This window comes from Somniosus microcephalus, chromosome 12 (assembly GCF_052327205.1).
Source record: "Somniosus microcephalus isolate GS21.2 chromosome 12, FLI_Smic_1.0, whole genome shotgun sequence".
Classification (NCBI taxonomy): Eukaryota; Metazoa; Chordata; class Chondrichthyes; order Squaliformes; family Somniosidae; genus Somniosus; species Somniosus microcephalus.
This window is the reverse complement of record NC_140998.1, coordinates 231720722-231742131: the sequence shown is the minus strand read 5'-3', so window position 1 is coordinate 231742131 and position 21410 is coordinate 231720722. Positions and strand designations below refer to the sequence as shown.

Genomic DNA, 21410 nt, shown 5'->3' with positions numbered 1-21410 from the left:
GAGGGACCGACTGGTTCGCGAGAGGGACCGACTGGTTCGCGAGAGGGACCGACTGGTTCGCGAGAGGGACCGACTGGTTTGTGAGAGGGACCGACTGGTTCGAGAGGGACCGACTGGTTCGTGAGAGGGACCGACTGGTTCGTGAGAGGGACCGGCTGGTTCGAGAGGGACCGACTGGTTCGTGAGAGGGACCGACTGGTTCGTGAGAGGGACCGACTGGTTCGTGAGAGGGACCGACTGGTTCGAGAGGGACCGACTGGTTCGTGAGAGGGACCGACTGGTTCGTGAGAGGGACCGACTGGTTCGTGAGAGGGACCGACTGGTTCGTGAGAGACCGACTGGTTCGCGAGAGGGACCGACTGGTTCGTGAGAGGGACCGACTGGTTCGAGAGGGACCGACTGGTTCGTGAGAGGGACCGACTGGTTCGAGAGGGACCGATTGGTTCGCGAGAGGGACCGGCTGGTTCGAGAGGGACCGACTGGTTCGCGAGAGGGACCGGCTGGTTCGAGAGGGACCGACTGGTTCGTGAGAGGGACCGACTGGTTCGAGAGGGACCGACTGGTTCGTGAGAGGGACCGACTGGTTCGTGAGAGGGACCGACTGGTTCGAGAGGGACCGACTGGTTCGCGAGAGGGACCGACTGGTTCGAGAGGGACCGACTGGTTCGTGAGAGGGACCGACTGGTTCGTGAGAGGGACCGGCTGGTTCGCGAGAGGGACCGACTGGTTCGCGAGAGGGACCGACTGGTTCGCGAGAGGGACCGACTGGTTCGTGAGAGGGACCGACTGGTTCGTGAGAGGGACCGACTGGTTCGTGAGAGGGACCGACTGGTTCGCGAGAGGGACCGACTGGTTCGTGAGAGGGACCGACTGGTTCGTGAGAGGGACCGACTGGTTCGAGAGAGGGACCGACTGGTTCGTGAGAGGGACCGGCTGGTTCGCGAGAGGGACCGACTGGTTCGTGAGAGGGACCGACTGGTTCGCGAGAGGGACCGACTGGTTCGTGAGAGGGACCGACTGGTTCGAGAGGGACCGACTGGTTCGTGAGAGGGACCGACTGGTTCGAGAGGGACCGACTGGTTCGCGAGAGGGACCGACTGGTTCGAGAGGGACCGACTGGTTCGTGAGAGGGACCGACTGGTTCGTGAGAGGGACCGACTGGTTCGCGAGAGGGACCGACTGGTTCGCGAGGGACCGACTGGTTCGTGAGAGGGACCGACTGGTTCGTGAGAGGGACCGACTGGTTCGCGAGAGGGACCGGCTGGTTCGAGAGGGACCGACTGGTTCGTGAGAGGGACCGACTGGTTCGTGAGAGGGACCGACTGGTTCGCGAGAGGGACCGACTGGTTCGAGAGGGACCGACTGGTTCGTGAGAGGGACCGACTGGTTCGAGAGAGGGACCGACTGGTTCGCGAGAGGGACCGGCTGGTTCGTGAGAGGGACCGGCTGGTTCGTGAGAGGGACCGACTGGTTCGAGAGGGACCGACTGGTTCGTGAGAGGGACCGACTGGTTCGAGAGGGACCGACTGGTTCGCGAGAGGGACCGACTGGTTCGTGAGAGGGACCGACTGGTTCGAGAGGGACCGACTGGTTCGTGAGAGGGACCGACTGGTTCGTGAGAGGGACCGGCTGGTTCGTGAGAGGGACCGACTGGTTCGAGAGAGGGACCGGCTGGTTCGCGAGAGGGACCGACTGGTTCGTGAGAGGGACCGACTGGTTCGTGAGAGGGACCGGCTGGTTCGCGAGAGGGACCGACTGGTTCGTGAGAGGGACCGACTGGTTCGAGAGAGGGACCGACTGGTTCGTGAGAGGGACCGACTGGTTCGTGAGAGGGACCGACTGGTTCGTGAGAGGGACCGACTGGTTCGTGAGGGGGACCGGCTGGTTCGTGAGAGGGACCGACTGGTTCGTGAGAGGGACCGACTGGTTCGTGAGAGGGACCGACTGGTTCGTGAGAGGGACCGACTGGTTCGAGAGGGACCGACTGGTTCGTGAGAGGGACCGACTGGTTCGAGAGGGACCGACTGGTTCGCGAGAGGGACCGACTGGTTCGCGAGAGGGACCGACTGGTTCGTGAGAGGGACCGACTGGTTCGTGAGAGGGACCGACTGGTTCGTGAGAGGGACCGACTGGTTCGTGAGAGGGACCGACTGGTTCGTGAGAGGGACCGACTGGTTCGCGAGAGGGACCGACTGGTTCGCGAGAGGGACCGACTGGTTCGCGAGAGGGACCGACTGGTTCGTGAGAGGGACCGACTGGTTCGTGAGAGGGACCGACTGGTTCGTGAGGGACCGACTGGTTAGTGAGCTGGAAAATTAATTAGCATGAATTCTAATTCTCTGGTTCTTTTGGCAATCACCTTAAATCGGACACTGGAAACAGTTTCCCCTTATCTATCAACACCATTTATGCTTTTGAACACCTCTGTCAAATCGCCTCTTAACCTTCTCTGCTGTAAGGAGAACAATCCCAGCTTCTCCAGTCTCTCCACATAACTGAAGTCCCTTGTCTCTGGTACCATTCTAGTAAATCTCTTCTGAACCCTCTCTAAGGCCTTGACATCCTTCCTAAAGTGTGGTGCCCAGAAATGAACACAATACTCCAGCTGGGGCCTAACCAGTGATCGAGAAAGGTTTAGCATAACTTCCTTGCTTTTGTACTCGATTCCTCTATTAATAAAGCCAAGGATCCCATATGCTTTTTAACAGCACCCCATTTAAAATTGTACTATTTAGTTTATATTGCCTCTCCTCATTCTTCCTACCAAAATATATCACTTCACACTTCTCTGCGTTAAATTTAATCTGCCACATGTCAGCCCATTTCACCAGTCTATATCCTCCTGAAGTCTATTACTATCCTCCTCACTGTTTACTACATTTCCAAGTTTTGTATCATCTGCAAATTTTGAAATGATGCCCTGTATTCCCAAGTCTAGGTCATTAATATATGTCAAAAAGATGAGTGGTCCTAATACCGACCCCAAATTCACTGTGCACTTCCCTCCAGTCTGAAAAGCAACCGTTCACCACTACTCTCTGTTTTCTATCCTTTAGCCAATTTTGGATCCACCCTGCCACTGCCCCTTTAATCCCATGGGCTTTAATTTTGATAACAAGTCCATTATGTGGTACTTTGTCAAACACCTTTTGAAAGTCCATATACACAACATCCACCGCACTACCCTCATCCACCCTCTCCGTTACTTCATCAAAGAACTCGATAAAGTTAGTCAAACATGATTTCCTTTAAAAAATTTGTGCTGGTTTTAATATATTAGCCCATACTTTTCCAAATGACAATTAATTTTGTGCTGGATTATTGTCTCTAAAAGTTTGCCCACCGCTGACGTTAGGCTGACTGGCCTGTAGATGCTGGGTTTATCCCTCTTGTTTTAAACAGGTTGTAACATTTGCAGTCCTCTAGTCCCCTGGCACCACCCCCATATCCATAGAGGATCGGAAGACTGTGGCCAGAGCCTCTGCAATTTCCACCCTTACTTCCCTCAGTAACCTAGGATGGATCCCATTTGGACCGGATGACTTTTCTACTTTGAGAACTGTCAACCTATTAAGTATCTCCGATCTATTTTTATCCTATCTAATATCGCTACTGCCTCCTCCTTTACTGGTATGTTGGCAGCATTCTCTTCAGTGAAGATAGATGCAAATACCTTAGCCATGCCCTCTGCCTCTCTCACAAGAATCTCCTTTTCGGTCCCTAATCTGCCCCACCCTTCCTTTGACTACCCTTTTACTGTTTATGTGTTTACAGAAGACTTTTGGGTTCCCTTTTTTATGTTAGCTACTAATCTATTCTCATACTCTCCCTTTGCCTCTCATTACCTTTTTTAGATCTCCTCTGTCCTTTCTATATTCAGCTTGGTTCTCTACTGTATTATTAACCTTATGTCATAAACCTCATTTTTCTGTCTCATTTTAATCTCTCAATTTTATGACTCTATGCTCTTCAGAGAGCCGGCACGGACTCGATGGGCCGAATGGCCTCCTTCTGTGCCGTTATGACTCTATCATTAGTCATACAGGGAACTCCAGCTTTGGATACCCTTCCTTTCCCCCTCATGGGAAAAAATGAAAGGAAAACATTTACAGGGCTATGGGATGAGCAGGGGGAGTGAGATTAATTGAATAGCTCTACCAAAGAGCCGGCACAGGCACGATGGGCCAAATGGCCTCCTGTGTTGTATGATTCCATATTGCGAGGAAAGCGTGCGAGTGTGTGGCTAGCGTGTGAGTGTGCGAATAAGAACATAAGAAATAGGAGCAGGAGTCGGCCATTTGGCCCTTCGCGCCTGCTCCGCCATTCAATAAGATCATGGCTGATCTTCTACCTCATCTCCACTTTCCTGCACTATCCCCATATCCCTTGATTCTCTTAATATTCAAAAATCTATCGAGCTCTGTCTTGAATATACTCCACGACTGAGCCTCCACAGCCCCCTGGGGTAGAGAATTCCAAAGATTCATCACCCCAAGTGAAGAAATTTCTCCTCATCTCAGTCCTAAATGGCCAACCCCTTATTCTGAGACTGTGACCCCTGGTTCTAGACGCTCCAGCCAGGGGAAACATATTCCCTGCATCTACCCTGTCAAGCCCTGTAAGAATTTTGTTTCAATGAGGTCACCTCTCATTCTTCTAAACTCTAGAGAATATAGGCCTAGTCTACTCAATCTCTCCTCATAGGACAATCCCTCCATCCCAGGAATCAGTCTGGTGAACTTTTGTTGCACTCCCTCTATGACAAGTATGTCCTTCCTTAGTTTGAGTGGGGCCGAGGTGGAAATGCAGGAGTGTGTGGTTTATTCATGGATGTTACTGATCTGTTTTACAGATATTCTGCCTGAATTGAAGCAGGAACAGGGTGAGAACCTGATGCAATTGATTGCAGTGACAGTAAGCAGAGTCAGGAGATGGTCAGGTCGAGGAACAGAGACTCGGGGGAAGAGCAGCAGGAGTCAAAACCTGAACAGGCACCGCTCAAGAGGGCAGTGGCAGAGATGGGGTCGGAACAAGGGCTGTGTGTTAAAGGAGCTTCATTTAAACATCACTGACCTGGACATGGGTTACAACACCCAAGAGGAGCTGATCTTTAGGTACTGTATTGCAGTGGGTCGTGTGGAGGTTCAGAGACAACATATGATATGATTCTAAAAACCCTCAGCAAGGACCAGAAGCTGAGGCAAGAGATGGTGGAGCTGCGATCGTGCCGCAGACCATAATCTCTTGTTCCTGGACCATAACTCAGTTTATCAAACCTTACAGCGCTACTCGGCCAAGAAATGCGGCTCTGTGTAAGTGGGATGTGAATCTGGACCCGGATCCGGATCAGTATCCGGTCCCGGATCAGGATCCCTTACGCTGCATTGCAGAGTGAAAAGCTGGTCAGAGGGTGAACGTACTGGAAGCTGAGTCCAGGATTACAAGTCGGGGAGTCTCTGAAAGAGATTCTGAGCAAATTCACAACTGTAAACAACACGGGGTCCTGAAACCAAAGGAAAAGCTGTCGGCACAAACAGGCAGCTCGAGTCCAAGAGGAGACCTTCCATCTGGGCAGTGGGAGCGGCTACTTGAGCAGAGAGAGTGTCCGACCTGAACGCACTGATCCCCAACTGGTGCTGGGGTTCGGGCGGGCATTGCCGGGGTTCGGTCTGTACTGGAGCTGATTGGTCAGACTCGCATTACACCACCCTTGGTGAAAGAGCAGCCCAGACCACTCGATGCAATCAGTAAACCCAGAAATATTAATTGCCTGGAATTAAGGTATTGATTACTTATTTCATGGAGAACGTACTTCTGTTTATTTATTAAATCCCTGAGTGTAACGGTGCCAATCATTTCACCAGGACAGAGGGATGGGCAAAACACAGGGTTCAGTCGCAGGTCTGTCACAGATCAGCCCCAGTGGCTCCAGGAGTCCGTGGAATTGTGCGGGGGGGCGGGAAAGAGTGGGGGCGGGGGACAGACACAGGCTCTGTCCATCCCCTCTCACCTTCCATCTCGCCCCAGTCCATCCCTCACTCCCCGCCCCTCACACACATATTCCAGGCTGGGTTCACAGTCAATCATTCCCATCAGCTGGATATAGAAGGGTGAGATTCTGGCGTAGAATTAGTTGGTGACATTCTGTGGCTGGACATTTAACACATTAAGGTCAATTTTCTTGCTCATTGTATTAATGAAGATTAAACTTGACCACTGGCGTAGCCACGATGGGCCAAATGGTCTCCTTCTATCTCAGCTGAACCCTTCAGCCGCCCATTTCTCTTCAGGAACAGGCCCTGGATCTTCCGTGAGATTCGCTGCTGCTCCCGGCTCACCCCCCCATCAAGCAGCTGGATCTTCACGGGGTCAAAGGGAGCAAACCTTTGGGGGTTAATGTGTTGCAACCCCTGGTGCAGATCCTGGAAATGCTGGCGGTGATTGGGCTGGCTTTCGAAGGGGGTCCCAGGTCTGGGTGGCCCTGTTTTCGGGTCTCTGATTTCCAGGCCCAACTGCTGAGCGGATCAGGCAGGAACACCTGGTGAGTCAGGGGGTCCAGTCCGACATTGCTCACCCAGCCCCTTTACCTCAGAGCCCGGTCTCCACAGGGCCAGCCTGGAATCCAGCTCCTGGCTGCAGTCAGGCCCAGGTCTGTGCCGTGTTGAAACGCAAGGTGAGAGAGCCGGAGAACTCAAAGAGCAGGAGGCGAGCAACTTCCACCTGTCCTACTGGAGGAGGGCTCAGAATAAAAAAAACACTAAAATAACAATGATTTATTCTGAGATGTATTAATCGGAGCAAGCGGGACCACTCCCCCCACCAAACACCCCACCCCGCTATCCCCCCACCTCCAGCCCATTCCCCCACCTTAATCCCCTACCTCCCCCGACCTCACTCCCCCTCTATATCGTATATTTTTGTATACTATTCATTTTATATTCAATTTTTGACAAAATGAAATGAATTTGCTCAGTCTCTGAATTTTATTGCCTCTCTGCCAATTTCAGGAAATGGTTATGCTCGCTCCTGATCAAATCATTTCAAATACTGAAGGGCAAAGGTCAGTGATTTTGGTCATGGGTCGTAACTGATCCCAACACAAAGGGCAAAGGTCATTAAACTGAGCTAAAGGGTGGAATCATCTCACACCGGTTTTATTAACACGAGATATGGAATAGAATATCAGACAAAAGAAATTCAATTTAACAGTGAGATAGTACAGGTGACACCAGCTACAAAACAGGTCAGTTAGTCCATCGATCCCGCCTCTCCCTGCCCCTTCGCTCCCCAGCCCCTCAAAACCCGACTCCCTCACCCTCTACCCACCTCACCACCCCCCTTCGCTCCCCACTGTGCCCCCACCCCACCCTCCACCACAGAAACATGGAAAGGAGAGGTGAAGCCAGCCCACGGTCGCAGTCTCCCACACTGGCCAAGAATCCAAGGTCCACACTGCTCACAGTTTGCGCTTCTTCCATTCAGGCTCATCATCCTCCACCTCTTCCTCCGACTCTGCTGCTGCAAACACTGCGTGTGGCTGGGTCCTGAAATCAGAAGTGAGAAAGTGAACGCGATGGAGACAGAGACAGACAGAAAGAGAGAGAGAGTAACAGACAGAGAGAGAGAATGACAGTCATAAGAACATAAGAAATAGGAGCAGGAGTAGGCCATTCGGCCCTTCGAGCCTGCTCCACCATTCAATGAGATCATGGCTGATCTTCTGCCTGAACTCCATTCACCGGCCCTATCGCCATATCCCTTGATGCCTTTACTGGTCAGAAATCTATCGGCTTCTGTTTTGAATATACCCAATGACTGAGCCTCCACAGCCCTCTGGGGTAGAGAATTCCAAAGAGTCACCGCCCTCTGTGTGAAGAAATTTCTTCTCATCTCAGTCCTGAATGGCCTACCCTTTATCCTGAGGCTGTGGCCCCTGGTTCTAGACTCCCCAGCCAAGGGGAACATTCTCCCAGCATTCACACTATCAAGCCTTGTAATAATTTTGTATGCTTCAATGAGATCCCCTCTAAGTCTTCTGAATTCAAGAGAATACAGGCCTAGTTTACTCAATCACTTCTCATATGACAGTGCCGCTGTAATGTATGTACCTTTAAGGGGAGAACTACTTTTTACAGCTCCTGTATACTGTAGTACCGGCAGTGACCACACCTGTATATAAACCCTGAGTAGTGATCTGTACAGTTAGTTCCAGAGTAACCCTCATTCAGTAAACACCTGTTGATCGTTCCCTGCAGTCTTGTTGTCTAATTATTGAAGGACACAACATCAAGATACACGGATCGAACATTGGCGACGAGCAGATTCGAACCTACCTGCAACTCTGCATCACCTCCCAGGGATTCGCTCCTGGAGAACAGTGGAAGGAGGTCAAGTCCAGAAGCACGGGCGTCGACCACGGGCAACCGCCCAGTCATCCAGCGGAGATTTGAGCATCGCAGGGGAGGCTGTCGAGAGCCAGGCTTGGCTTTGCAGTCACGGTGGTCCAGCGAAACGGGCTGGCAACAGGTACTGCGCAGACCCTTCCCGGACAGCAGCGGCTAGAGCCGACCGAGCGCCACAGAAAAAGGCCGAGCAGCGTCGACGGGGGAGAGAGAGGGGGTAGAGCGCACAGGGCGCAGCCGGTTTTCAGGACCGAGCAGTGTCAACGGGGGAGAGAGGCGAGAGAGAGCAGAGCGCAGCCGGTGTTCAAGGGCCGAGCAGCGTCAACGGGGGAAGAGAGGCGCGCAGGAAAACGCGAGGCGCTGCCATTGTCACGAAGACCGCAGAGAGCGGCATTGGCAGCAGCGCAGGAGCAGCGCACGAAACCCACAGGGCGTCGCCATTTGCCACTAGGACCGCCGAGAGCGGCGTTGGCAGCAGCGCGGTGTGGTAAACCACTGTTATAGTTATCACTGTATATTGTTCTCACTGTTCTCACTGTCACATCACTACACGAGGTCGCCTCTTGTCGCACTGTTATACCTGGGCTGACCACCTCCGACTCCGCCCATTACCTGCCCAGGTATAAAGGTAGCTGACTGGCTAGTATTCCTCCCTGTTGGATCGGATCACCCACGAGGGTGGGCTCTGTTATTTAGCCAATAAAAACCTTCAGTTACGTTCTTAACTCGTCGCCTTTTATTGGACTAATTGATAGGCATATCAATTTTATTGATTAAATTTTAAAGATGTCTGATAATGAACAGCAACAGCAAGGAGCTCACCCAGCAGCACAGCAACAGCAGCCTCCAGACAACGGGCCACACCAGCCGGCTTGGCTGCAAGCCTTGAAACCACCATACCTGGATCTAAACCCACAGGCACCAAACTCAGCCAACGACTTCAAACACTGGCTGGACTGCTTCGAATCGTACCTGGAGGAAGCCGTCGTCCCTCAGAGATCCAAACTAAGAGTCCTGAAAGCCCAAGCGAGCCCGAGAGTATATACACTCATCCAGGACATGACTACGTACGACGACGCCATCAACCTACTGAAACAGCAGTACCGGAGCCCGGTAAACTACATGTACACTAGGCATCTCTTAAGATCTCGCCAGCAACAGCCAGGAGAATCGATAGCTGAATTTTCACGAGCGCTGAGACAACTCGGCAGGAACTGTGACTTTAAAGCGGTGACGGCTACTGCGAACATGGAAGACAATGTCCGCGACGCCTTGGTGAGAGGCCTACGTTCCGACTACACACGGCAAAGACTGCTTGAAGCTAAGGACATAGACCTGGACAAGGCCGAAGCCCTCGCCCTCACCCTAGAGGCCACCCAGCAAGACCAGGAAGCGTTTGCCAGGTACTATTCGCGACCCTGGGACTCGGGCCCGACCCCCACCCCACCACCCTTCACAGCGCTGCCCCCGGGACCTACCTCAGCGTCTGCATCACGGATCCGACCGGGCCCGCTAGCCCCGGTACCGGCCCCGACATCAGGCAACCCCGATCGGGCCGCTGGCTGCTTCTTTTGCGGCCAGGAGAAGCATCCGAGGTCGCGCTGCCCAGCCAAAAACTCGACCTGCAAAACCTGCCTCAAGAAAGGCCACTTCTCCAAGGCCTGCAGAAGCAAATCCTCAGAAGCCAGCAGTGCCTCATGCGAACCCTGGGGGCGGCCATCTTTGTGCGGGGCAGCCGAAGCCTGCAGAGCCTCATGGGAAAACCAGGGGCGGCCATTTTTGTGCGGGGCAGCCGAAGCCTGCAGAGCCTCATGGGAAAACCAGGGGCGGCCATCTTTGTGCGGGGCAGCCGAAGCCTGCAGAGCCTCATGGGAACAGCAGGGGCGGCCATCTTTGTGCGGGGCAAACGATTTAAACAGAGCCTCATGTGAACTACGGGGGCCGCCATCTTCGCCGCCATCTTGTCATGACAACGACGCGCTCATCTACACCCTAGCTTCCGTGACCCTGGATCAAGCCCGCCCGCACCACCTGGCCAGCTCAATGATGGACATCAAAGTCAACGGCCACGCCACGACCTGCCTGTTCGACAGCGGAAGCACGGAGAGCTTCATCCACCCAGACACGGTGAGCCACTACTCCCTCCCCGTCCTGCCAACGCGCAGCCGCATCTCGATGGCATCGAGGTCGCACGCCACAGACATCAGCGGCTACTGTGTCGTGACATTGTCGGTTAAAGGGACAGAGTATAAAAATTTTAAACTCCTCGTACTCCCCCAGCTGTGCGCTGCCGTCATACTAGGGCTGGACTTCCAATCCCACCTCCAAAGTGTAACCCTAGCATACGGTGGACCCCTCCCCCCACTCACAGTCGACAACCAGCGAAAGTTAAACCGCCCACCGCGTAACACCTGCAGCCTATCCACCCTCAAGGTACCGCCACCTTCCCTGTTCGCTAACCTCACCCCCGACTGCAAACCTGTCGCTACTAAGAGCAGGCGGTACAGCGCTGGGGACAGAGCCTTCATTAGCTCTGAGGTGCAGCGACTCCTGAAAGAGGGCATTATTGAGGGGAGCAGCAGCCCCTGGCGTGCCCAGGTGGTGGTAGTCAAGACCGGCGACAAAAATCGCCTGGTTATCGACTACAGCCAGACCATAAACAGATACACCCAGCTGGACGCATACCCCCTCCCCCGCATATCGGACATGGTCAATGAGATTGCACAATACCGCGTATTCTCGACCATCGACCTCAAGTCGGCCTACCACCAACTCCCCATCAGCCCGGAGGACAGCCAGTACACCGCCTTCGAGGCGAATGGCCGCCTCTACCAATTCCTTAGGGTCCCCTTTGGTGTCACCAACGGGGTCTCGGTTTTCCAACGGGAGATGGACCGGATGGTTGACCAGAACGGACTACAGGCCACTTTCCCCTATCTCGATAACGTCACCATCTGCGGCCGCAACCGGCAGGACCATGACGTGAATCTGGAGAAATTCCTCCGTACGGCCCAACAGCTGAACCTCACCTACAATAAGGAGAAATGCGTGTTTAACACAGCGCGCCTTGCCATCCTTGGCTGTGTAGTAGAGAACGGAGTCATCGGCCCCGACCCCGAAAGAATGCGCCCCCTCATGGAGCTACCCCTCCCCCACTGTCCAAAAGCACTTAGGAGAACCCTGGGGCTTTTCGCCTACTATGCCCAATGGGTACCCAATTATGCGGACAAAGCCAGACCCCTCCTGAAAACCACATCCTTCCCCCTCACGGAAGAGGCGTGCGCGGCCTTCTCCCTCATTAAGGGAGACATAGCCAAGGCCACAATGCACGCAGTGGATGAGTCAATCCCCTTCCAAGTGGAGAGCGATGCATCCGACTTCGCCCTAGCCGCTACCCTTAACCAGGAGGGTAGGCCGGTAGCCTTCTTCTCAAGGACCCTACAGGGCCCCGAGACCCGACACTCGTCGGTCGAGAAGGAAGCCCAGGCAATTGTGGAGGCAGTACGGCGCTGGAGGCACTACTTGGCAGGCAAACGATTTACCCTCCTCACCGACCAACGCTCGGTTGCCTTCATGTTTAATAACAAGCTGAGGGGCAAGATCAAGAACGACAAAATCTTGAGGTGGAGAATCGAGCTTTCCACCTATGATTATGAGATCTTGTACCGGCCCGGTAAACTGAACGACCCCCCTGATGCTCTTTCACGCATTACATGCGCCAGCGCGCAAAGTGATAGACTTCAGACCCTCCACAATGACCTCTGCCACCCCGGAGTCACCAGACTCTACCATTTCATTAAGGCTCGCAACCTGCCATACTCCATCGAGGAGGTCAGGACCATGACCAGGAACTGCCAGATCTGTGCTGAGTGCAAACCGCACTTCTATAAGCCGGACAGAGCAAGCCTGATCAAGGCCACCCGCCCCTTCGAGCGTCTGAGCATCGACTTCAAGGGGCCCCTACCGTCATCCGACCGTAATGTGTACTTCCTCAACATCGTTGATGAGTACTCCCGTTTCCCCTTTGCCTTCCCCTGCCCAGACATGACCAGTAACACGGTCATTAAATGCCTGAACAAACTCTTCGCCTTGTTCGGGTTCCCGAACTATATACATAGTGACCGGGGCGCCTCCTTCATGAGCGAGGAACTCCGTCAGTTCCTATTGGAGAGGGGTATTGCAGCAAGCAGGACCACCAGCTACAACCCCCGAGGGAACGGCCAGGTGGAAAGAGAGAACGCGACGGTATGGAAGGCCACCCTCTTAGCCTTAAAGTCTAAGGGCCTCCCAACCTCCCGCTGGCAAGAGGTCCTCCCGATTGCGCTGCACTCCATCCGGTCACTACTTTGCACTGCCATTAACACCACCCCCCATGCCCGAATGTTTGTCTTCCCCAGGAAGTCGACTACGGGAACCACCCTACCAACCTGGCTGACCTCTCCGGGACCCGTCTTGCTGCGAAAGCACGTGAGGGCCCATAAAACGGACCCCCTGGTCGAGAAGGTGAACCTCCTGCACGCCAACCCCCAGTACGCCTATGTGGCTTACCCAGACGGACGGGAGGACACTGTCTCCTTACGAGACCTCGCACCCTCACCCCCCCCTCCCAACCCCCCGAGTCCAGCCGAGGTAGACGGCATGCCGGAACCCCACGAGCCTTTGCCGACTACGCAGACACCAGCTTTAACACCGGATAATGTAACACCGCCGCTGCGACGATCGGAGAGGCTAACGAAGCCTCCGGACAGACTGACATACCAGAGCTGGTAATACACTTCACCCCGCCGGACTCTAATCTAAACAAGGGGTGAATGTGGTAAACCACTGTTATAGTTATCACTGTATATTGTTCTCACTGTTCTCACTGTCACATCACTACACGAGGTCGCCTCTTGTCGCACTGTTATACCTGGGCTGACCACCTCCGACTCCGCCCATTACCTGCCCAGGTATAAAGGTAGCTGACTGGCTAGTATTCCTCCCTGTTGGATCGGATCACCCACGAGGGTGGGCTCTGTTATTTAGCCAATAAAAACCTTCAGTTACGTTCTTAACTCGTCGCCTTTTATTGGACTAATTGATAGGCATATCACGCGGGAGACGCCATTTTAAGCCGCAGCGGGGAAGAAAGGGAAGCGCGGGAGACGCCATTTTAAGCCAGTCTAACCACACCCAAAAATGCCGAAGAGTGGCAGTATCACAGCGTTCGACAATGAAGTCGAAGATTGGACGACATATGTCGAACGCATAGAAGTATACTGCAAGGCGAATGAAGTGCCAGATGACAAGAAAGCGCTGGTATTGTTGAATTCAATGGGTGCAAAAACGTATGGCTTACTACGAAACCTAGTAACCCCAGAGAAGCCAGTAGAAAAGGATTTTGAAAACATAGTGTCAATCCTACAGGACCACTTAAACCCCACACCGCTGCTGATAGCAGAAAGATTTAAGTTCACAAAAGGAACCAGCATAAAGATGAAAGTAATGCTGAGTATTTAACGGAACTGCGCAAGCTATCGAAACACTGCCAGTTTGGAACGGGACTAGCAGATACTTTAAGGGACAAGTTTGTGTGTGGGCTTCAAAGTGAAGGAACCCAGAAACGGCTTCTATCAGAAAAGGATCTTACGCTGGACAAGGCTTTCAGCATGGCAGTATCACACGAAGCAGCAGCACGGGGCGCGGAAGAGATACAACGGAGACCGCAAGAATATGGCACAAATGAAATGTCATACGGAACAGTGAAGTGCTATCGCTGCGGCAGAACAACACACGACCATAATGATTGCTGGTTCAAGGACAAAGTGTGCAGACAGTGTGGAAAAGTAGGACACATAGCAAGAGTCTGCAGGTCGGGAAAGAAAACCAGCAGCAAGAAATCTCCACAGGAGAAGTACAAGAAGGTACATAAGGTGACGGAGAGTAGTTCAGACGAACAGAAAAGTGATAAAGACTCTGGAAGCAAGGAGCTGGGTTGTCTGAAACTACATAATGTGATCAAAACGGAGGATCACCAAACTATCTGGGTCACGCTCAAGATAGCAGGAGTCCAAGTGAAAATGGAATTGGACACAGGATCAGCCCAAACAGTCATAAACCGAAGGGACTACAAGCGGCTATTCTCACATATACCCTTGAGAGATACAAAGATCGTCTTGAAGACGTACACGGGGCAAAAAGTCTACCCCAAAGAAAAATAAGGGTGAACGTTATATATAACGGCAAGGAAACACCAAAAATGGACCGATATGTATTGCCAGATGGAGGGCCACCACTACTAGGACGTGAATGGATCCGGAAGATACAGCTAGATTGGCATTCCATACAAGCACTGACTGTAGATGCCAAAAAGGATGACGACGTCACACCTGGACAACTGTCAAAAATGCTAACTGACGCACAAGAAGTGTTCCAGCAGGGACTCGGAACACAAAGGCATAACAGCGACGATCAAAATAGAGCCCAAAGTTTTTTAAGGCCAGACCGGTACCTTATGCGATCCGCCCAGCCGTCGAAGCAGAGCTGGAAGGTTTGGAACGTTCAGGAGTACTGTCCAAAGTGGACTGGAGCGAGTGGGCTACACCCATCGTTCCTGTAATGAAGAGGTCGTTGAGTAATACGCCTGGGGAACCAAAGAAGGTTCGCATCTGTGGGGACTTTAAGGTGACAGTGAACCCAGTCCTTCACACTGTACAATATCCGCTTCCGCGGATTGAAGATATCTTCGCCTCGCTATCTGGAGGGAAACGCTTCACTAAGATTGATCTGGCCCAGGCGTACCTGCAAATGGAGGTAGAAGAAGCCTCGAAACAGTACCTCACGATCAACACTCATAAAGGTCTCTACCAATACAACCGGCTGGTGTTCGGGGTAGCATCAGCACCGGCTATTTGGCAAAGGGCAATGGAACAAGTCCTGCAAGGGATTCCAGGGACCCAGTGTTATTTGGACGACATCCTGGTCACGGGCAAAAATGACAGTGATCACCTCGCCAACCTGGAGCAGGTGCTCACTAGATTGAAGGAATATGGGCTCCGAGCTAATCGCCACAAATGCGAGTTTTTCCAGAAGCAGATCTCGTATTGTGGCCACGTTATTGATAAAGAGGGGTTACATAAGTCCCCTGAAAAGATTGAGGCAGTAGTCAAGGCTCCAGCACCGCAAAATGTGTCACCACTGAGGTCGTTCCTCGGGCTGGTGAACTACTACCATAAGTTCTTGCCGAATTTGTCTACCGTACTACACCCACTGAACACCCTACTGCAAACGGGGGTACCATGGAAGTGGAGTGACGAATGTAAACGAGCTTTCCAGAAGAGCAAAGCATTAATCACATCAAAAGAGGTGTTGGCTCATTTCAACCCAGCACTACCAATTCGGTTGGCGTGTGATGCATCACCCTATGGCATTGGAGCGGTGCTGTCGCACAAATTCCCGGACGGCTCGGAGAGGCCAGTAGCCTTTGCGTCTCGGTCACTAACCTCAGTCGAGCGTAACTACGCCCAGATTGACAGGGAGGCCCTCAGCCTAGTGTGGGGAGTGAAAAAGTTCAATCACTATCTGCACAGGCAGAAGTTCACCTTGCTGACTGACCATCAACCACTTGTCTCCATCTTTAATCCAAAGAAGGGCGTTCCGGTGATGACTGTGTGTGGTAAACCACTGTTTGTATACTGTTTGCATTCCATTGTGTACATGCCTGGACATGCCTCGGCTGACTCCTCCCACAAGTCCTAGTATAAAGGTGACTGCTCCCCAGCCCTTTGTATTTCTGGACCGGTCGACCACTCGAGGCAGACCTCCATTCTTTTGTTAATAAAAGCCTTTAGTTACTCTTCTAACTCTCAGTCTTTTATGAGTAATTGATAGTGCATCAATTTTATTAACAAAATTTTTATAATGGAGAAGATCCTCACACCAGCATGCCTGGACTTAGATCATCGGGAGGCGGACTCATCCACCAAGTTTACTCACTGGCTTAAGTGTTTCGAAAAATTCCTGACCGCCTCCGAAGCAATCAAATCGGAAGAGGACAAACTGGATGTCCTGACCTCCAAAGTGAACCACCGAGTGTACTCGGTCATCCAAGACGCAACCTCGTACGCGGATGCTATCAAGCTCCTCAAGGACCAGTACACGCGCCCAGTGAACGAAGTGTACGCCAGGCACCTTCTGGGGAGTCGTAAACAACAACCTGGGGAATCGACCGTGGAATATCTTCAGGCACTGTCCGTGCTTGGCCGGGCCTGTGGGTGTAAGGATGTAAAGGCCGCCGTGTACACAGAGGAACTTATCCGGGACGCTTTTGTAGCGGGCCACAGATCCAATTACACCCGACAGCGACTGTTGGAGCAGAGTGACCTCAACCTCAACAAGGCCTCTGAACTCGCACTATCATTGGATGCAGCCTACCAGGGCATGGATGCCTACTCCTCTGCACCGTGGACGCCGCGGGGAACGACAGCCTGGGACACGGTAGGACCGCCTCATAGTGCCGTGCCACCCCAGCCACGGCCCAACTACCGCAGCAGTGTCCCAAGGCCAGACAGCAGTGCCCCAAGGCCAGAAATGCTACTTCTGTGGCCAGGCAAAACACCCCAGAGCGCGCTGCCCGGCGAAAAACGCGATCTGCTCGGGCTGCGGGAAGAAGGGACACTACGCTAGCGTCTGCAGGGCCAAAGCCACCCCGAACCCCAGCAGCGCCGCGTGTGGGCCATGCGGGCCGCCATCTTGGGCCTCCTTGGCCATGTGCGAATCACCGGTACAGCAGCCATTTTGGACGCCTCCAGCCACATGGGGATCATGGACGCCGCCATCTTGGACGACAGCCGGGACGCAGCAGGCCCCCGACACCGCCTCATCTGATACCCGCAGCGACACACCGACCCCTACGCTGGCATCCGTTACACTGGACCAAGCGAGACCGCACCAACTGGCCAGTTCCACAATGGACATTAAGGTAAATGGTCACGATACAATCTGCCTTTTTGACTCTGGGAGCACGGAGAGCTTCATCCACCCTGACACGGTGCGGCGTTGCTCTCTCCCAGTCCTGCCTGCGCACCAGCGGATTTCTATGGCCTCCGAGTCCCAGTCAGCGGACATTGGCGGCTACTGCGTGGTGACACTCATAGTAGACGGGACTGTGTACGATAATTTTAAACTTCTGGTCCTGCCCGACCTCTGCGCTGCCGTTCTACTGGGGTTAGGTTTTCAGTGCCACCTTAAAAGTGTTACGATGGCGTACGGTGGACCCCTCCCCCCACTCACAGTCCGCAGCCAGCAGCTTCCAAATTGCCCGCCGCGCACCAGGTGCAACCTCTCCACACTCCGAGTCACCCCCCCCCCACTGTTTGCTAACCTCACCCCCGACTGTAAGCCCATCGCCACAAAGAGCAGGCGATACAGCGCCGGGGACAGGGTTTTCATTAAAACCGAAGTGGAGCGGCTCCTGAAGGAAGGGATTATTGAGGGCAGCACCAGCCCCTGGCGAGCCCAGGTTGTGGTCGTTAAGACCGGCGAGAAGCAGCACCTGGTCATCGACTACAGCCAGACAATAAATCGCTACACCCTGCTGGACGCTTACCCACTCCCCCGCATAGCTGATATGGTCAATCAGATCACGCAGTACCGCGTCTTCTCGACCATTGACCTGAAATCAGCGTACCACCAGCTCCCTATCTGCCCTGAGGACCGCCAGTATACTGCCTTTGAGGCAAACGGCCACCTCTATCACTTCCTTAGGGTTCCCTTTGGCGTCACCAACGGGGTCTCCGTCTTCCAAAGGGAGATGGACCGGATGGTAGATCAAAATGCGTTGCAGGCCACTTTCCCATACCTGGACAATGTGACCATCTGCGGCCGTGACTTGCAGGACCATGATGCAAACCTCGAAAAATTCCTCCGCACCGCCCAACTCCTGAACCTGATATATAACAAGGAGAAGTGCATATTCCGCACAAACCGCCTCGCCATCCTTGGCTGTGTTGTGGAACACGGAGTCATCGGTCCCGACCCCGACCGGATGCGTCCCCTTATGGAACTCCCACTGCCTCAAGGCCCTGAAGAGGTGCCTAGGGTTTTTCTCCTATTACGCCCAGTGGGTCCCCTACTATGCGGACAAGGCCCGTCCGCTGATCAAGTCCACCTCTTTTCCCTTGACGGCAGAGGCCCGCTTAGCCTTCCGCCGTATCAAGGAGGACATCGCCAAAGCCACCATGCACGCAGTGGACGAATCCATCCCCTTCCAGGTGGAAAGCGACGCGTCCGACTTTGCCCGGCCGCTACCCTCAATCAGGCGGGGAGACCCGTGGCCTTCTTTTCACGAACCGTCCAGGGCCCGGAGACCAGACACTCCGCTGTTGAGAAGGAGGCCCAGGCTATTGTGGAGGCTGTGCGTCATTGGAGGCACTACCTGGCCGGAAAACGATTTACCCTGCTCACTGACCAGCGTTCAGTCGCTTTCATGTTTAACAACAAGCAGAGGGGCAAAATCAAAAATGACAAGATCTTGAGGTGGAGAATCGAACTTTCCACCTACAATTACGAGATCTTGTACCGGCCCGGGAAGCTCAACGAACCCCCGGATGCTCTATCGCGTGGCACCTGCGCCAGCGCGCAGATCGATAGACTGCGGGCCCTCCACAATGACCTCTGCCACCCGGGGGTCACCAGGTTCTTCCACTTCGTCAAGGCCCGCAACCTACCTTACTCCATTGAGGAGGTCAGGACCATGACCAGGAACTGCCAAGTCTGCGCTGAGTGCAAACCGCACTTTTATAAACCAGACAGGGCTCACCTGATAAAAGCCGCTCGCCCCTTCGAGCGCCTGAGCGTCGATTTTAAAGGGCCTCTCCCCTCCTCCGACCGCAACGTGTACTTCCTCAATATTATTGATGAGTACTCCCGTTTCCCGTTCGCCATCCCCTGCCCGGACATGACCAGTGCCACGGTCATTAAATGCCTAAATGACCTCTTCACCCTGTTCGGTTTCCCCAGCTATATCCATAGCGACCGGGGCTCATCGTTTATGAGCGACGAACTCCGTCAGTACCTGCTAACTAGGGGTATTGCCACAAGCAGGACCACTAGTTACAACCCCCGGGGGAACGGACAGGTGGAAAGAGAAAATGCGACAGTTTGGAAGGCCGCCCTGCTAGCCTTAAAGTCTAGGGGCCTTCCAACCTCCCGCTGGCAGGATGTGCTACCCGATGCGCTCCACTCTATTCGGTCACTGCTCTGCACTGCCACTAACGCCACCCCTCATGAGAAAATGTTTGTCTTCCCAAGGAAGTCCACATCGGGGACATCGCTACCGCCATGGCTGACGTCCCCACCGCCATGGCTGACGTCCCCAGGGCCGGTCCTACTGAGAAGACACGTGAGGACCCATAAAACGGACCCCCTGGTCGAGAGGGTCGACCTCCTCCACGCCAACCCCCAGTATGCTTACATCGCATACCCGGACGGGCGGGAGGACACAGTCTCCATAAGAGACCTTGCACCCTCGGGGGCTGCAGTAACCCACTACCCACTACCACCCCCCCCCAACGATCCGATATCCAGCCCCAGCAGACGGCAGGCCTGGGTCCCGCGACCCGCTCAACATCTACGAGGACGACACGCCTGTGCCACAGCCTACGCGGGACTTGATGCCGGAAGCTTCACTACCCCTGCCGTCGCCACGCCGATCACAGCGGCAGACAAGACCTCCGGAGAGACTCCAATACACTAACTTTTAATACACTTCACCCCGCCGGACTCAATTTTAAACAAGGGGTGAATGTGGTAAACCACTGTTTGTATACTGTTTGCATTCCATTGTGTACATGCCTGGACATGCCTCGGCTGACTCCTCCCACAAGTCCTAGTATAAAGGTGGCTGCTCCCCAGCCCTTTGTATTTCTAGACCGGTCGACCACTCGAGGCAGACCTCCATTCTTTTGTTAATAAAAGCCTTTAGTTACTCTTCTAACTCTCAGTCTTTTATGAGTAATTGATAGCGCATCACTGTGCAACGGCTACAAAGATGGTCCCTTTTTCTAGGGGCGAACCAATATGAAATCGAGTAGAAGGGCACGAAACAGCATGGAAACGCTGATGGGCTATCACGCCTGCCACTGCCTACTGCAGAGGAAGCACCAGCAGTGGATCCTGTCGAAATATTTCATTCGACTATAATTGAACGATTGCCAGTAACTAACGTTGGTATAGAGAAGGAGACCCGAAATGACCCAACACTGTCTCGGGTATATGATTTGACGGTGAAGGGATGGCCAGCACATGGCGACTCACTGTTGCCAGCATTCTCATCCAGAAGAGAACAGCTGTCAGTATGCCAGGGGACTTGATGTGTGGATCCCGAGTGGTAATTCCACCCAAGTTAAGGGAGAGAGTGCTCAATGAGCTTCACGAAGGTCATCTGGGAGGGGTGAAAATGAAAAGCCTTGCTAGGGCTTATGTGTGGTGGCTGGGGATCGATCAGCAAATCGAGGACCTGACAAAGAGCTGCTCAGGATGCCAGAAGCTCCAAAATGCACCACCACATGCCCCTCTACACCCATGGGAGTGGCCCTCATCTCCATGGCAACGGGTGCATATTGATTTTGCTGGTCCATTCATGGACTCAATGTTTTTAATAGCCGTGGATGCGCACTCGAAATGGCCTGAGGTGATCAAAATGTCCTCCACCACCACGGAGAAAACTATTGCAGTCCTACGGACCATTTTTGCCAGGAACGGCTTGCCAGAGCAGACTTGCTCTGATAACGGACCACAGTTTGTGTCCGAAGAGTTTCGAAGATTTATGAAAAGGAATGGGGTAAGGCATTACACATCCGCCCCGTATCATCCAGCCACAAATGGATTGGCTGAGAGGTTCGTACAAACCTTTAAGAAGGCAATAAAGGCTATGTACAATGACAAGATTCCGCTGCAGCACAAGGTGGACAATTTCCTGTTCGCCTACCGGAATGCGACACATGCAGTCACCAACCAGGCCCCGGCCAT

General features: G+C 53.4%; 2 protein-coding genes across 2 annotated transcripts in view; one reads left to right on the top strand and one right to left on the bottom strand.

The window, feature by feature from the left end:
• LOC147110240 (WD repeat-containing protein 70-like) overlaps window positions 1-21410 on the bottom strand; it is a 118794-nt gene that overhangs the window by 11348 nt on the left and 86036 nt on the right. Inside the window, exon 4 of the mRNA XM_086004138.1 lies at window positions 7461-7544. Within this exon, the coding sequence (XP_085860264.1) occupies window positions 7461-7544 (84 nt within the window). The remainder of the gene's footprint in view (window positions 1-7460; window positions 7545-21410) is intronic.
• Window positions 4831-5316, top strand: LOC147110241 (glial cell line-derived neurotrophic factor-like). Its single transcript, XM_086004157.1, is given in 3 exon segments — window positions 4831-5118; window positions 5121-5230; window positions 5232-5316. Coding segments are annotated over 3 exon segments (483 nt in total).